Source organism: Urocitellus parryii, chromosome 1 (genome assembly GCF_045843805.1).
Source record: "Urocitellus parryii isolate mUroPar1 chromosome 1, mUroPar1.hap1, whole genome shotgun sequence".
Taxonomy (NCBI): domain Eukaryota; kingdom Metazoa; phylum Chordata; class Mammalia; order Rodentia; family Sciuridae; genus Urocitellus; species Urocitellus parryii.
In genome coordinates, this window is record NC_135531.1 from 23519148 (window position 1) to 23537222 (window position 18075).

Consider the following 18075-nt stretch of genomic DNA (forward strand, 5'->3'; position numbering starts at 1 on the left):
TAAAATATTAAAAAGGGCTGGAGATGTGGCTCAGTGGTTAACCACCCCTCAGTTCAATCCCCAAAAAAAGGCCTGAGGTATTTTACTTAAAATAATATTCTCCATTTCTATTCATGTTGCTGCAAATGTCAGAATTACATTCTTTTTCATGACTGAATAACATTCTGTTGTGTTTGTATACCTTATTTTTTTTTAAATTCAGTTATCTGTTGACAAACATTGTTTTTTTTTGTTTGTTTTTGGTACTGGGCATTGAACCCAGGGGCACTTAACCACTGAGCCACATTCCCAGTCCTTTTTATTCTGGGACAGGGTTTCACTAAATTGCTTAGGGCCTTGCTAAGTTGCTGAGGCTGATCTTGAACTTGGAATCATCCTGTCTCTTCCTCCGAGCTAATGGGATTATAGGCATGTCTACTATGCCCAGATCAAGAATGTTTTTTAATATTTCTTCTTTTTCTTCCACTGTGCATTATAAGAACTGCTTTTACAAAGGAGTTGGATTTGGCTATATGCACCCTTGCTAACAGACATGGGCTATGCACTCTACTGTATCTGCTTCAGGTTTTAAATCCAAGAGCCTTTTCTCTTGCAACATCTCCATTTGTTTCCTGAATCTGATTGCCATATCATTTTAGGAACAACCTCACTCGTGACACCACTGAGGGTGTTTGAAGCCCTTATGTTGAGAGTTCATAACCATCTTTTTTGGGGTTGGGGGTACTGGGGATTGAACTCAGGAGCACTTGGCCACTGAGCCACATTCCCAGCCCTATTTTGTATTTTATTTAGAGACAGTCTCACTGAATTGCTTAACTCTTCTATTTTTGCTGAGGCTGTCTTTGAACTCAAGATCCTCCTAATTTGGCCTCCTGAGCCGCAGGTGGGATCACAGGTGTGCATCACCATGCCCAGGCACAAAACATCTTTGATGTTATTTTTTTCTCCTATTTACTTGGTACTGGCTTCATTTATTTATTTATTGGTTGATTGATTGATTTGTATTTTACCTGTATTTTAGCCATGTCTTTTTATTATTGGGCATAATTAGAAGTGAATAAGTATGATCCTTCTACTCTTTCCTGATTTCTACAAAAACTTCAGCATTGCAAATTATGCTCCCTTTTTCCTGCTGAGGTAGAAGGTGATCAGAAGAGGTTTTTCTTTTCAGGAACATTTCTTCTCCTAGAACTACCTGCAGCATAACTCATGCTACCTTTCTACAGCTCGGAGGTTATTGATGAAGTCTTTTGGATTTTGTTCACTCAGTCAACCCTATTCCTCCCTCACTTCCCCCCACCCCCCCACCCCCAGTCTGGAGAGCCCGATAAGACCAAGACCTACATGAGAGTTACCCAAACAGGGTAAGCTCTCAGTTTCTTGTAAATGTTCTCCTTCACTGACTAGCCTTTCCTGTATTTGATTCAAGTTATTGCAGTCTAGGTTACTGGCAGAAGCACATGCACATTATAATGTATTTCTTTTCTTTTTTTAACCAGGGGTGCTCTACCACTGGTTTGTAGCCTCATCCCTTTTCTAAATTTTATGTTGAAACAGTCTCACTAAATTGCCAAGGCTGACCTCAAACTTGTGATCCTTCTCCTTCAGCCTCCTGAGTCACTGGGATTACAGATGTGCACCACTGTACCCAGCTTGTAATTTATTTTTTAATCATAGTCATGTTTGGGGGCCAGAAGATCTTGGGATTTGGCTCTTGTCACTTTAATAACCTTTCTTCTTGATTTTCATAAAAGAAATTGGAGGTTCTTTATTTTTAATTTTATATAGCATTCTGATTACTTACTTTGAACAAATAATTAATAATGCTTGCTTTTATGGATTTTCACATACATTGCAATAGTATTGAAAATGGTATTCTACCTTCAAATTAGTTCTTTTGTTCTGAAGTGCAAAAAAATTCAGTGGAGTTCTTTTGTAAGGTTGGTCTGACATCAGAATTGCTATATAGTATCCATAGCTTCTTTAGTATGGTATACATGCTGTAAATTATGAATGGTGTGTAGTTGAATTTCTAAAAATATATATTTTATTGCTGAACAGTGTATTTGGATGATAAATAGTTCACACGGAAAAAATAATAATCTGTTGTAGTATAGATGAATCTCCAAAGCATTGTTTAAAGTGCAAGAAGCCGGGCTGGGCTTGTGGCTCAGTGGTAGAGTGCTTGCCTAGCATGCATGAGGCATAAAAATAAAAAATAAAGATATTGTGTCCAACTAAAAAAATAAATGTTGAAAAAAAATGTGCAAGAAGCCAGGCACAAAAAGTCATATTGTTTCCATTTGTATGAAATAATGAGAATTAAAAATTTCATACAAGGAATGTGTATCTTTATGGACTAGGGAAAGACTGCTTAAGGGGTAAGGAGTTTACTTGGGTATTTTGGAAATCTTTTAGAACTAAGTAGAGGTGATGATTGCACAACATAGTGAATAAAATACTAGTTGTTCACTTTTTAAAATAGTTAACTTTACATTCTGTAAATATTTCCTGAGCTTTTTAAGTTCTCGCAGATTGTGGGGAGAACTGTTCTAATAATACTTACTGCTCACATAATAATTGAAATATGTAATTTAACATTACTTTTCACATATTTTTTTTGTTTTCTTCAGTGTGTTTGTAAGTAATTTAGATATTAGTGCTGGTAGCAAGAGAGTTCTTGTCTATTGCTGATGGAATCAATGAAAAAAAATTAAATGATAGTATATTGATAACTCCAGGCAAAGAACTAACATTATGTTTGCTTACAAAAGAATCAGCAACTTGTACGGGAGTATCATCTCATTTACTTTAACTTAAAAAAGGGTAATAACTCAGCATTTAGCTAAAAGTAAACTTTCCCCCAAAAGTCATAACAGTTTAAGATTTTTGTAGATTTCAGCACTTTGAAGTAAGTTGTTCTGCATAAGTTATGTTACAAAAATACAACTTCCTGTGATTGGACTTTAAAAATGGAAATCTGTCACTCATGCATTAGTATTTATGTCAACTAGAATATATAATTGGCTGTTGTATATAGAATTGTTCATAGTGGATCTATAGAATCCTTTTTTAATAGCATAAATATAATCTGTAAAATGTGAATAATAGTTATATCTACCTCCAGAAGGTGGTTTTAATGGTAAAAACTAGTCAACGTATATAAAAACTGAGACCAGTGGTTACTGCAGGATAAGTGCTAAATAAATAGTAACTAAAATGGTGAAGAGAATACCTGCTACTACTATTATTTAATCAGAACTAATGCTAGAGATTTCTTCTAATCACAGATGAGTATTTTTTGTGCTTTTGTTAAGTGTAACATACTGACTTTCCTGGTTTAATTAATAATGTGCCATTTTAAGACTTTGATAGAGCTTGCTGGTTGTGCTCTAAAAATGGTTTTATTGCTTTATACTCCCACTAATGAAAGTGCCTGTATTATTACAGTCTCTTCAAGTGTATGTGTGTATGTGTTTTTTTTTTTTTTTTAACCTCTACCAGAACTAGAAATTAATGTCTAAGGAAAGGTTTGAAAAAGTTGGTTTTGACTCAGAAGAACTTAGGTGATAGCTTTATTACCTACAATAGTCTTAGACAAACTGCTTAATATCTTTTAAGGTATCTTGTTTTATATCTTTAAATTGTGGTATAATAGCATCTATGAGAATTAAATGAAATCATATATTTAAAGTGCTTAGCACTTCATGAATACTTGCCTGTAATCACAACAACTCTAGAGGCTGAGGCAAGAGAATCCGAAGTTCAAGACTAGCTTCAGCAACTTAGTGAGGCCCTAAGCAATTTATCAAGACCTTGCCTCAAAATAAAAGGGGCTGGGGGTGTGGCTCGGTGGTTAAGTGCCCATGGGTTAAGTGCCCCTGGTACCAAAAAATACTAATAATTAAATACAAGCACATATTATAATCATAGATTATTTTTATTTTTAGTAGTAGACGAACACAATACCTTTTTTTTTTAAATTTATTTTTATGTGGTACCGAGGTCAACCCCAGCCCCACATGTTATGTCTTAACATACCTAAGTTTATAATTGATTAATTTTCCCACAACTTTCTCTAGAAGTACACTGTGAAAATCTGAGACATTTTTGAAAAGCTGCATATTTTATAATATATTTTGGGGGGTGGATACTAGGGATTGAACTCGGGCACTCGACCATTAAGCAACATCAGCCCTATTTTGTATTTTATTAGAGACAGGGTCTTAATTTCTTTAATCACTGAGTTGTCAGTGCTATTCTCACATTCTTTGTAAAAAAAATTTTTATTAGTGAATATTCATATATACATAAAAATGCAATTTTATCAATTTTACTCCTCAATTCCTCCTCCCATTTCATCCCTATTCTCTAACCTAATGGTTTCCCTTCTTCCATGGCATCACCTTTTTTCCCCTGTTTTTTTCCCCTCTAACTTCCACACACATGAGAGAAATTACATAATGCTTTCTTCTTTTAATTTATTCTGCTAAAACTTATCGTCTCCAGTTTTTATCCTGCAAATATTGATTTCATTCTTTATAGTTAAAACTGCATTGTACATACATACGACATTTTATCTTTCATCTGTTGATAGACACCTGGGCTGATTCCATAACTTGGCTAATGTGAATTGTGCTGTGATAAACTTGAGTATGAATGTATCTTGAAAATATGCTGAATTTGATTATTTTAGAGAAATATGTAGATCATATAGTAGTTCCAATTTTAGCTTTTTGAGGGACCTCCATACTGATTTCCGTAGTGGCTATACTAAGTTACATTCCCACTAACAGTGTATAAATAGTTTCTCTCCCCACCCCCCATCCTTGCCAGCATTTATTATTTATATTCTTGATGATTGCCATTAAACAGAGTGAGATATAATATCAAGGTTTGAATTGCCCTGATGGCAAGAGATGTCAAACATTTTTTTTTTCAGGTATTTTGTTGGCCATTTTTACTTCTTTTGAGAAATGTATGTTTAGTTCACTTACCCATGTATTGGCTGGCTTATTTGTTTTATTAGTGTTGAGTTTTTATATATATATATATATTTTTTTTCTAGATATTAATTCTCTGTAGGAAGGGCAACTGCAAAGATTTTCTTTCATTTTATAGGTTCTCTCTTCACTGTGTTGTTTCCTTTGCTGTGCTCTTCAATTTGATGCCATCCCATTTATTGATTCTCTTATTTCCTACCTAAGCTGTAAGGTTCCCAATCAGGAATTCTTTGTCTGACCCTATATGTTGAAATTTCCCGGGTTTGTTTGTTTGTTTGTTTGTTTTTTGGGTTTTGTTGTTGTTGTTTGGGGTTTTTGTTGTTGTTGACAATTAGAAAATTTTAGGTCTTACACTTGATTCGTTTCACATTGACTTTTGTGCAAAGTGAGAGGGTTCTAGTTTCATTCTCATATATGAATATTCAGTTTCCCATCAGAGATGGTCTTTTCTCCTTTGAATGTTTTTGGCACCTTTATAAAGAATCATATGACTGTGTGGGTTTTTCTCTGTATTCTGTACCATTGATCTACATGTCTATTTTTTTGCAAGTACAGTGTTGTTTTGAAATTAGGTTAGAAATACTCTGTTTCAAAACATTATTTACTATATGCTGGCAATTTATGCTAGTTTATGAAATTCAAAATAAATATCTACCTTAATCTCATTAAAATAAATATCTACTTTAATAATCTCAGTCTTTTGGACATCTTTAATTTCTTCGGAAATGAGAGATATTCCTTTCACATGTATGGAGTTTTCTAGATGATTGAAGCTTATTCTTTAAAACACTAAAACCCTTAAATGACATTCCTTTAAAAAATGTCTTCACCATCTTTCTATATTCTTCAACTGAATAAACTGAGCTATTTTAATTTTTTTCACTGTGATTTATATTGTAAGCATTTATCATTTTCAGTCTCATTTATGCAAGCTATCATTTTTTCACAGCCATTAATGTGCAGTTTCTATAAGTTACACTTCTCTTGAAGTGTATTCCTAACTGGAACTATATTCTCTCTGTGTCCAACTTTTTCATTTTAGATTTTGAGAAATGGTCTTGAAGTAAATAGTTTTTACCTCTGTTCTCTATGAGTTTTTTAGTGTATAACTAAACATGGAATCTTTTTTAGCTCCCATATCATTTTAAGGATTTCTTTGTAATAGTTTCATAAAATATATTTTCTTTGGGGATGTGCTGTGGCTCAGTGGTAGAGTGCTTGCCTAGCATGTGTGAGGCACTGGGTTCAATCCCTTGCACCACATAAAAAATAAACAAAGTAAAAGTATTGTGTCCATCTAATTTTAAAAAAATATTTTTTTCTTTGAATTGTTATTTGTGGTTTCACTTATAATTTAAATAAAAGCCACAACATGAATGAAATCTAAGTATTATTCTAAGTGAAAGAAACCAGACTTAATGTGGTTCCACCTGAATGAAATGTTCAGAGTAGGAAAATCTGAAGAAGTTGAAAATAGGTTGGTGGTTGCCCAGGGTTGAAAAAAAGGGAAATGGAAAAAAGAACAGTCTTTTGGATATGGGGTTTCTTTATGAAATGATGAAAAGTTTTCGAGAATTAGATGATCATGTTTGAACAATTTTGTAAGTATACTAAAAGCCACTGAATTCTACACTTTTACTTTCAAAGGGTGAATATCACTGGGCATGGTAGCATTTGCCTGTAATTCCAGCTACTCCAGAGGTTGAGGCAGGATTGCAAGTTTGAGGCCAGCCTGGAGGACTTAGCAAGATTCTGTCTCAAAATAAAACATACTGGGGATGTAGCTCAGTGGTAGAGTGCACCCCTGGGCTTAATCCCCCCAGTACTATACAAAAAAAGTGGATCTTATATGTGAATTAGAAAACAGTTTTTAATATTTTTGAAAACACATTTTTCTAATTAGAGACCCTTCAAAACATGTCCCGAGTTGGCTGCTTTTTAATTCTGTACTTTTATTTTTGTCTTCTATTCATTGGTTTAGATTTTGAGTTTCTTAAATGTAATTTTATAGTGATTGTATACTATGTATTTTCCTCAGATAATAGAAGTTCAGTTATACATCTAATGGAAGTATAGATGATACATGTATTTTGTAAAGAAAAAGCAGAAGTATTTTCAGTAGAATATTGTCCTAATTTATAGCAGCATCAATCTGTTTTAATTAAGCCATAAGTTATAATATAAAATATGTATAACACACAATACATGTATGTAATAGTTATGTATATGTATGTATGTACATATATAAAGAGAAGCACAATTTTTTAATTAGTTGTTCAAAACATTACATAGCTCTTTACATATCATATTTCATACATTTGATTCAAGTGGTTATGAACTCCCATTTTTACCCCGTATACAGATTTGCAGAATCGCATCGGTTACACATCCACGTTTTTTTAAAAATGTAGATTTTATATTGTCTTATTACTTTTGGTGTTTTGGTTTTGGGAGATGAGATCTTGCTAGGTTGCCCAGGCTAGCCTTGAATTCCTTGGCTCAGTAGTTCTGCCTCAACCTCCCAAATAATTGGGATTATGAGTACATATTACCAATCCTTTGTTTTTATTTCTTTTTTAAAAAAATATTTTATTTTTTAGTTGTAGTTGGATAATACCTTTATTTTACTTATTTTTATGTGGTATAGAGGATCGAACCCAGGGTCTCACACGTGCTAGGTGAGGGCTCTACTGCTGAGCTACAACCCCAGCCCCTATTTTTATTTCTTTATTTGTATTTAATTTTTAAAGTTCTATACTATATTATAAATTTCTTTTATTTTTAATTTTTAATTTTTTAACTTTATTTGTTTGGTGCTAGGGATTGAACCCAGGGCCTTGTGCATGCAAGGCAAGCACTCTACCAACTGAGCTATATCCCCAGCCCAAATATCTTTTTATTTTATGTAATTATTTTTATGTGATGCTAAGGATTGAACCCAGGGCCTTGCACGTGTTAGGCAAGTGCTCTACTGCTGAGCCACAACCCCAGTCCCTATAGTATAAATTTCTATTTTCTGTTTTTGTGGCTTATTTTATTTATTTATTTTAAAATATTCTTTAGTTGTCAATGGACCTTTATTTCATTTATTTTTATGTGGTGCTGAGAATCGAACCCAGTGCCTCACACATGCTAGGCAAGCGCTCTACCACTGAGCCAAACCCCAGCCCTGTGACTTATTTTATGTAATATTTTTAAACTTTAAATTTTTTCTCTTTTCATTTTTACCCTTTATTCTCTCCCCACCCACTTAGTACTAGGGATTGAACCCAGGGGCACTTTACCACTGAGCTACACCCTCAGTTCTTTTAAATTTGACAGGGTCTCATTAAGTTGCTGAGGGTCTCACTAAATTGCTGATGCTGGCTTTGAACTTGGGATCCTCCTGCCTCAGCCTCCTGAACACCTGGGATTACAGGCATGTGCCACCATGCCTGGCAATCTAATATTTTTAATGACAACCAGGAGTGGTAGCATGTGTGTGTAAGCCCAGCTATTCAGAGGGCTGAGGCAAGAGGATCCCAAGTTTGAAGACAGCCTCAGCAATTTAGCAAGATCCTATCTCAAAATAGAGCTGGGGTCTGGAGATGTTGCTCACGGGTGAAGTCATCCCAGGTACTACATGCCTGGTACCACCAAAAAGTATATGTATTTTTCATTCCAGTGTTTGAAAATGAATTTTATTTATTGGCTTGGTGGCACATGCCTGTAAATTACAGCTATTCAGGAAGCTGAGACAGGAGGATCACAAATTTGAGGCCAGCCTTTGTAGCCTATGTCAAAGTTATTTAAAAAAAAAAAAAAAATTGAAGGGATGGAGATGTAGCATAGTGATAGAGCAGCCCTGGGTTCAAGCCTCAGTAGTACCAAAAAAGGGGAAAAAAGAATAATTTCTTTTATCTGTATGTTATTAAACATATTCTTGTTTTTGTTTTTAGGCAATGGAGTTATTAGTAGAGAAAGCAATTAGTAGTGCTTCCAGTCCTCAGAGCCCTGGGGATGCTCTGAGAAGAGTGTTTGAATGCATTTCTTCAGGGATTATTCTTAAAGGTATATTTCATTTTGTTCTTAATGAAGTAAAATTGTATGATAGTTAAATAAAAGTTCTTCTCTTACAGATGGGTATTGCTAATACGTTTGTTTCCTTGTGGTAATGTTTGTAGGTAGCCCTGGACTTTTGGATCCTTGTGAAAAGGATCCCTTTGATACCTTGGCAACAATGACTGACCAGCAGCGGGAAGATATTACATCCAGTGCACAGGTACTAGAATTTCTAATCCCAGAGCTTTGTTGGGTTACTGTCTTTAAAGTTTTATTTTTTCATAATTGTTCTTTAGATGAAGTCACTGTATAATATTTTGCTGCTTTATTAAGTTAACCTTTAAAAAAGACTTACCTTAAATTAGATTTTGCTACTAGAATTTTCAATTAAGAACGTTATGTACTATAAACACAGTATTTTCAATGTTTCGTTAAATCAGAGTATTAGAATATATATATCAAGATAAGCAGAAAGTCATGTTTTCTCATTACATGGAAGTTGTAGGGTATCTGGTTTTAGACGTTATTGATATAATTTAGCCTTTCCTAACAGTACACAATATAATAAGTGAAAGTATGGACTCCGGGGTGAGACTCCCTGGGCTTGAATACCAACTCTGCCATCTTGTTTATAAAATGGGAGGAAAGCAGTTTCTAGCTCAAACAGGATCATTGGGAAGATTAAATTGGTTAATATATGTAATTATACTACTAGGTGTATTGAAAGATCTTAAATGTTAGTGTCATCATCAGTTATCAATCTAAAATTATTATAGCTATCCATAATTTTTATGATCCCAGAAATGTACTGAGTAGGGGGGAAAAAAACATTAGCTGTGAACAGCAGTAATCCATTCTATGGTAGATGAGAGTTGTTAAACTTAAGATCTTGATTTATTGCCTCTACTGTCAAGGGTAATTTGGAATTTCAAAGATGTCAGGCATTAGTGAATGTTACACTGGAAAGTATACTGGGTGGGAGGCAGTAGTGTTAGAACATTAGGGATATTTTATAGACTTAAAATAGAACCAATTCTACAGTATTAAACTAGTTTTGATTTCCTTGATTTACTTTTCGAAAGAATTAATTGTGAATTTAAGTGAAAAGAAATTTGGGGTTAGGAGCAGGCATTTGAAAACTCACTCTGCAAGCCACCCCCTCACTCCTCAGTGTGCTAGGAATTGAACCTAGGGGCACAGTACCACTGAGCCATGTGCTCAGCCATTTTTATTTTGTGACAGAGTCTCTTTGAGTTGCCCACATGGTCCTCAAATTTACAATCATCTTGCCTTAGCCTATCCCAAATTGTTGGGATTAAAAGCTTGTGCCACTATGACCAACCAGAATTGACAATTTTAAAAAGTACTTTTTTTTTTTAAAGCAGCTTTGAAGAAAATTGTCTAATTTTAGGAGGTAGTTAGAAATGTTCTTAATAAAAGTGATGGAGTTACAGAATCCATAATTCAGTTTATTAAACATCCTTGAAATTGCAGTTAAGAAGAGATTAGTGAATCCTGAAAGTTAGGGCTAGGAAAAGAGAACATTGTAGCTTTAAAGGGAATCTTGTGCTCATGATACAGTTGAATATCTTGATTATGATGGTGGTTAAATAATGTACAGCTACATATATAATAAAATTTAAGAGGGCTGTACATATATAAATAATGAAATCTGAATAGTCTCTATATTGAACCAATTTTCAGCTTGTTTCTTCATGTCCATGTTTTATGTTTCTCTTTCCTTCCTTTGTCCCTTTTTAGGACTATTCCTCTTTTCCTTCCAAAAACATTCACCTTCTTGTATGCCATTTTGAAAAATAAGTTAACGGTCCCTTAATAAGTTATACATAAATTATCCTGTGCTTCATCAATTCTTTGATTCCTGTTTATAAACTCATGAAATCAGAATGCTGTGACCCTCTCTTCTCTGTCAGCCGCGGCCATTAATTAAGGTGATACCAGACATAGTGGATAAAGAAAAGACAGACAGACACACATAGGAAGAAAAAACTGGAGCCAGGTGTGTAGTCAAGTCCTGGTGAGGCTTGACTGACTCCGGAACTAGCCAAGCAAGTTTTATTATACAGGTTTCATCAAAGGTTTTATTTGTGGGAAAGTTTCAGCAAAGCAGGCAATCTGAAGGATGCAGGATTGGCAAGACATTAGGGTCATCTTGTTTTGCTCAGAATTCACTATCCCTGGGAGAAGGTGCTGAACTCAAGGCATCCGCTAATAGAGCCACATGCCTTCTCACATAGCCCACCTCCCCCAGCGTTACCACAGCAACTGGGCATCTTGACCCACACCTTCACACAGGCAGCTCCCAGCACAAATGCAACCACAAGAGTCAGATAGGCCATGATTTAGATCACCTCTCTACATCAGAAGAAAAAATTCCATATGAAAACTTGTTCACAAATGTTCATAGTAGCATTATACATAATAGCCAAAAAGTGGAAACAACCTAAATGTCCATCAATTGATGGGTTGATAAATGTAGTATATTCATACAGTAGGATATTATTCAGTCATTAAAATGAATCTTGAAAATCTTAATGCTAAGTGAATGGAACCAGACACACACACACACACACACACATTATTTTATGCAAATTATTTTAAATAGGCAAATCTGTAAGATACAGAAAAATGTAGTTTAGCTGTGAGGGCCTTAAAGTAGAAGGCTTAAGGAGTAACTGTTGTTGGGTATAGAGTTTCTTTTTAAGAGTGATAAAGGTTTGGGAATTAATGGAGACAGTTTAACAACTTCATAAGTATTAGTAAAAATGACTGAATTCTACTCTTTGAAAGTGTGAGTCTTGTGTTTGGGGATATAGCTCAACAGTAGCATATGCAAGACCCTGGGTTTGATCCCCTTTGATACTAGAAAAGGAAGAGGGGGTTAACCTTATGATGTGTGAATTATAGTTCAGTCTGTGGTGCTGGGGATTGAAGCCAGGGTGTTGTGTATGCTAAGCACACACACTACCAATGACCTGTACCCCAGCCCAACTTTTAAGATTTTATGAAATCTTGCCATTGGTGCCAAAGACACCACTATTCACTATAGACATAGTCATATAGTGAAAATCTTTTTTATTCATGACTAACAAGGATTTTTTTTTTTTTAAACCATGGGGATATCAGTGTCATGCAGTGTTTTTATATTCTTGGTAATTATGTTTTCACAATGACAGAAAGTTGGTTTGCGTAATGGTTTGATGCTTAATGATTATTCAATAACATGTTATGAATTACCCAGAATTATTTAGGTTTTGTAGTTTAGCCTTTTCCACTGTGTTACTAGAAAGTAGAATTTGTATGTGTGTGTTCCAAGGGATCATTTGGGGATTATCTGTTGTTAGGGGATTGTTTCAACTCATTGAAAACCAGCTACAGTAACAGAACTTTATTTTAAATATCTTTTTCTTTGTGGGTGGACACATAACTTTATTTTTATTTATGTGATGCTGAGGATCGAATTTAGGGCCTCACACATTCGAGATGAGTACTCTACCACTGAGCCACAGCCCCAGCCCTAACAGAATATCTTTAAGATATCTTATAGTGAATAAACATAAACAAGCATACACCCAAAGGACTTAAAATCAGCATAGTATAGTGATGCAGCCACAACAATGTTTTAGCAACTCAGTTCACAATAGCTAAGCTATGGAACCTACCGAGGTATTCTTCAACAGATGAGTGGATAAAGAAAATGTGGGATACATACACAATGGAATATTACTTGGCCATAAAGAAGAATGAGATTGTGGCTTTTGCTGATAGATGGAGTTGAAGAATATCATGCTAAGTGAAATAAGCCAGTCCCCAAAATGCAAAGGCCGAATGCTTCCTCTGATATGCGGGTGCTAATTCACAATAAGGATGGGGCATTAGGGAACAACAGAGTTAGTTTAGATTAGGTAGAGGAGAGGGGAGGGTATATGGGGATAGGAAGGATAACAGATTGAAACAGACATTGTGACCTTATGTACATGCATGCCTTTATGACTAGTGTGATTCTACAAAATGTACAATCAGGAAAATGAGGAAATATACCCCATTTATGTGTATCAAAGTGCATAAAAACATTCTGTTGTCATCTGTAACTAATTAAAACAAATTAAAAATGTATAAAGTAAAAAAGAGGGGATGAAGGGAAAGGAGGGGGATGGGAATAGGAAAGACAGTAGAATGAATTGGACACAATTTTCCTATGTTCATATATGAATCCTCCTGCTCAGCCTCCTAAGCCACTGGAATTATAGGCATGACCAGTATAACTCCACATCATGTACAAGCACTAAATGGGAAGTATCATACATACTCCATGTAAGAGGCAGGTGGGGGTGGGGTGCAGTGGTAGAGGGACAATGCAAAAGGCAAGTTTGCATGGTTCAATATGAAGTTTGCCTGATCTTACAAAAAAAACGGTAACTACCAGATACCAAAATATCCAGTAAACCAAGTATGGTGTCATATACCTGAAATCCCGCTACTCAGAAGACTCAAGGCAGGAGGATCACAAGTTCAAGGGCAAGGCTGATCAAATTAGCCAGGCCCTGTCAAAATAAAAAATGAAAAGGCTAGGAATGTAACTCAGTACTAACGTGCTCCTGAATTTAATCCAAAAAACCAATAACTTTTGAGTATAACGGCAGTTCCAAAGTTGTACTTTATACCAAATGTCTAGGAAGGCTGTCACCAACCATTATATGAAAGCAGTTAACCTGCATTTTTTTGTTTTATATATCCTATATATTTTTTGATGTATCATAATTTATAGTTAATTTATGTTTTAGTTTGTTTTCATGTATCTTCACTAAATAGTAAGCTTCGTGAAAGCAGAAATGTTATTTATATTCTGGCATAGTAAGTGCTTACTTAGATATCTAAAAGGAACAAGCATATGAATGAATGGCTGAATGGGAAAGAAATTGAAGTACGGTTCACTTTTGTAAAGCCGTATATGTGTGTACAACATGTGCCTTGACAAGGCCTGTGCTCATGGGTATCCAAAGAAAAAGTAGTAAAATATGTAGATATGAACAAAAGAACAGTTTGCTCATTGAGAAAGAGACCTTTTATTTCAGGATGTTTTTTTTTTTTTCCAGTGAATATAACACTAAATTTATTAACAGTTTATTTTTTAACTGGCTGTGGTTTCACACCCCTGTACTCCCCGCTACTCAGAAGGCTGAGGAAGTAGGATTTAAAGTTTGAGGTTAGCTTGGGGTTAGACCCTGTCTCAAAATTTTAGAAGGGATTGGGGGCTTGAGGTGTACCTCAGTACTTTTTTATTCTTTATTTATTTGGCACCTGGGATTGAACCCAAGGGCACCTGACCACTGAGCTATCCCCGGTCCTTTTTAATATATTTTTTATTTAGAGACAGGATCTCAGCTAAGTTACTGAGGCTGGCTTTGAAATTGCAATCCTTCTGCCTCAGCCTCCCAAGCCACTGGAATTATAGGCATGGGCCACTGCACCTGGCTGGTAATTTGTTTTTTAACTTAATGTTTCAGAAAGCAACTTGCACATACAAAATCCTGGGGGAAAAAACATCAGAGCATATAGATGTCAGTTCTGATGATGAGTTATGAAACTAATTAATTCAGCATGTGTATTTCATTAAACCTGCTTTTTTAAAGTTGTTAAATGGAGGGAATAAACATAAGAATATGTTGGTTTTAATAATTAATTCTAAATTCTGACTCTTTGTTACAGTTTGCATTGAGACTCCTTGCATTCCGCCAGATACATAAAGTTCTAGGCATGGATCCATTACCCCAAATGAGCCAACGTTTTAACATCCACAACAACAGGAAACGAAGAAGGGATAGTGATGGAGTTGATGGATTTGAAGCTGAGGGGAAGAAAGACAAAAAAGATTATGATAACTTTTAAAAAGTTTCTGCAAATCTTCAGTGTTAAAAACAACAGGTGCCGGTTTGTTGGCTCTTTTTCATTCATAATAATGTCTACTTTGAAAATTTTATCAAGAATTTAAGAATTTCATGGAAGAACCAAGTTTTTCTATGGCATTAAAAACAATGTACAGTGTTAGGTATTATATGAATGGAAAGACACCAGAAAAATTGTGTTCCAACTAAGGAAAAACAGAGGTTCTGGGTTTTTTTCTCCATTATTTTGGTTTTATTTCCTGATTGCCCTAGCACCCCCTATTTTTGTGTCTTATTAACTAGTGCATTGTCTTATTAAATCTTTACTGTATTTAATGCAGGATTTGTGCTTTAGTTGCTCTGTGTATTTGGATATTTTTATTTAGAAGTTTTGTTTGCTTTTTGACATTAGTTGTTAAGTTACTTTGTGTTATAGATGATATCCTTTACCCCTTAATATTTTACAGCAGTACGTTTTTTTGTAACGTGAGACTGCAGGATTTTTTCCTTTTGTTACTGTATGTGAAGGATTACAACACAAAAAGTTATCCTGCCATTCAAGTGCTCAGAACAAAATGTTTCTGCAGATCTTGTGGCATTTGTCTCTAGTGTGATATATAAAGGTGTAATTAAGACAGATTTCTGTTAATCTAATCAAGTTTGCTGTTAGTTGTGCATTAGCAGTATAAAAGCTAATATATACTATATGGTCTTGCAACAGTTTTAAAGCCTCTGCATAATTGATAATAAAAATGCATGACGTTTTTGTTTTTAATAGACTTTTAAAATTATAATTTTAGGTTTAACACGTAGATCTTTGTACAGTTGACTTTTCGACATAGCAAGGCCAGAAAATAACTTTCTGAATATTTTTTTCTTCTGTATAAGTGGAAAGAGCATTTTTCACATATAAGTGGGCTATTATTTTCAGAAGAAGTTTATCATTGTGCAACTAACAACTAGCCCTTAATTATGGTGACAGTTTCTTTTTGGTGTGTGTGAGATTACTCTAGCAACTATTACAGTATAACACAGTTGAATGATTCCCCCCCACACACACCCTATCACCCAGATAATTTACAGTTCTATTAACAGTGAGGTTGATAAAGTATTACTGATTTAAAAAATTAAGATTATCTAAGGAAAAAAAAAAACAGAAAATTATTTGGTGTGGCCATCTTACATGCTAATGTCTTCTACAAATAACTAAATATTCTAGCAGTGGTGTAATGAAAAGTTACATCTTACTGTTGATGTATGTATGCTCTGGTACACAGATGTCATTTTGTTGTCACAGCACTACAGTGAAATACATAAATAAAAACTTAAATTCATATAATGACTTAACTGTATTATATGTTAGAATTTATATCATAAACTTCTTTTGCTTTTAAATGACTTATGCTTCAGTAAAATTATATTCAAATTTCTTGGGTACTACATATCGTTATTCCTAACGTAAGTGCTACCTTAGTGCATAATTACCAGAAACTTTTATAGTTCTGTACTGTATTGGTTCATTTTAATTCTAGGCTCATGATTTTCCCCCAGACTTCTACGTCACCAGGTAACTGTAAGACACAACTGGGGAAATAAATAGGCTTCTCTCCCAGATATGTCACAAACTATCTGTATAACTTTGTCAAGCCTCTTTTTTTTTCTTCCTTTTTTCCTCCCTTTTCTTTTCTCTCCCCCACTCCCCAAGTCTACCCTAGTAGTCTTCCACTATAATTTTAGAATTTTTTTCCTTACAGTTCTCTTAAGGGAAGGATTTTTTTTTTTTCCCACTGATGACAAACACCGTATTAGCTTTTTTCTCTTTTTTTCCATGTAAAACTATTCATAACAAAGTCTCATTGTTAAGAGTGCTTGCATAGCATGCTTGATGCCCTGGCTTCAGTCTCCAGCACCAAAATATAAATCAATAAACCTATTCATAGTAAGTGAAAGTACCATACTACTTATTTTCCACATGAGGAAACTGAAGCCCAGAATAAAAGATCATACATCTTCAGTATTAAGTGACAGTTGAAATTAAGACCCAAATTTCAAAATTTATGGTCAACAACATTTTGTCAGACTGGCCCCATTATTGCAGTTATGTTCAAAAAATGTTTTCAACCCATGTTTCAAAGTTTTGCCTTTGGTTTGGGTGCCTTTATCCAGAAATACAATTGGTCCATTTACATTTTTTTGCTAAATTACTTGTGTATTGAATTTTTTTTTTTTTTTTTTGGCACAGCTTAATTGTTGTAGTAACTATGGCTAAACCCATAGTAACCATCTTGTATGAAAGAATAATTTACTCTGTGGTATAAAGAAGCATTGATTTTCACCTTAATGCATGCTTGAGCTAGTTATTTCATCAGCTGGTTTATTTACCAGTTATTCTCTGCATCTCAGACTGGCTTTCCCTGTTATTACTGCATGCTTATTTTAAAATAATTTAATGGTAAACCAAATAAATTTATTCTTTCTCACCATGCCCTAATGATATAATGCATTCCAAATTAGATTATTTTCTTTGTCTTAAGCACTATTATGTTTCTGTTTCTTTGGGTGTTTTTTGTCTTTTTTTGGGGGGGTGGTACTGGGGATTGAACTCGGGGCCTTGTGCGTGCGAGGCAAGCACTCTACCGACTGAGCTATATCCCCAGCCCCTGTTTCTATTTCTCTCAATAATCTAGAATTAAAATGCAAAATTACATAAACAACTTAGCAAAGAATCCGTTTTTTTCTTAACTCAACAGTATAAAATCATTTTTTTCCTGTGTACTTTAAAAAAAAACTTTTGTTATGAAATTTTTAATTTTTTTTAAATTTAAAATTTTTTTCCCAATAAAAAGCAAAGATTTTAGTGTCATAAAGATGATAATATTCATAGTAGTCATCTCAAATTTTTTCATGAGAGTCACCTGCAGAACATTTTAAGATTAAGATTTCTCAGCCCTAATTACAGATTGTTACTGAAGAAGGCCAGAGTAAGCCTGAGAATCCTCATTTTAAGATGGATTTCTGTCAGGAATGGTAGTACATGCCTATAGCCTATAATCCCAACAAGTCAAATGATGAGGCAGTAGGATGGCAAGTTTATGGCCAGCCTCAGCAACTCAATCCCTAGTACT

At 34.5% G+C, this 18075-nt stretch overlaps 1 protein-coding gene across 3 annotated transcripts in view; it reads left to right on the forward strand.

Moving 5' to 3' along the window:
- Window positions 1-17701, forward strand: part of Zfr (zinc finger RNA binding protein) — a 76389-nt gene extending 58688 nt beyond the window's left edge. For all 3 annotated transcript variants that reach the window (XM_026390128.2, XM_026390129.2, XM_026390130.2), the window contains 3 exons: window positions 8942-9053; window positions 9167-9264; window positions 14775-17701. In XM_026390128.2, coding sequence (XP_026245913.2) covers window positions 8942-9053; window positions 9167-9264; window positions 14775-14954 — 390 coding nt within the window. In that variant the 3' untranslated portion in view covers window positions 14955-17701. The remainder of the gene's footprint in view (window positions 1-8941; window positions 9054-9166; window positions 9265-14774) is intronic.
- Window positions 17702-18075: the final 374 nt, after the last annotated feature.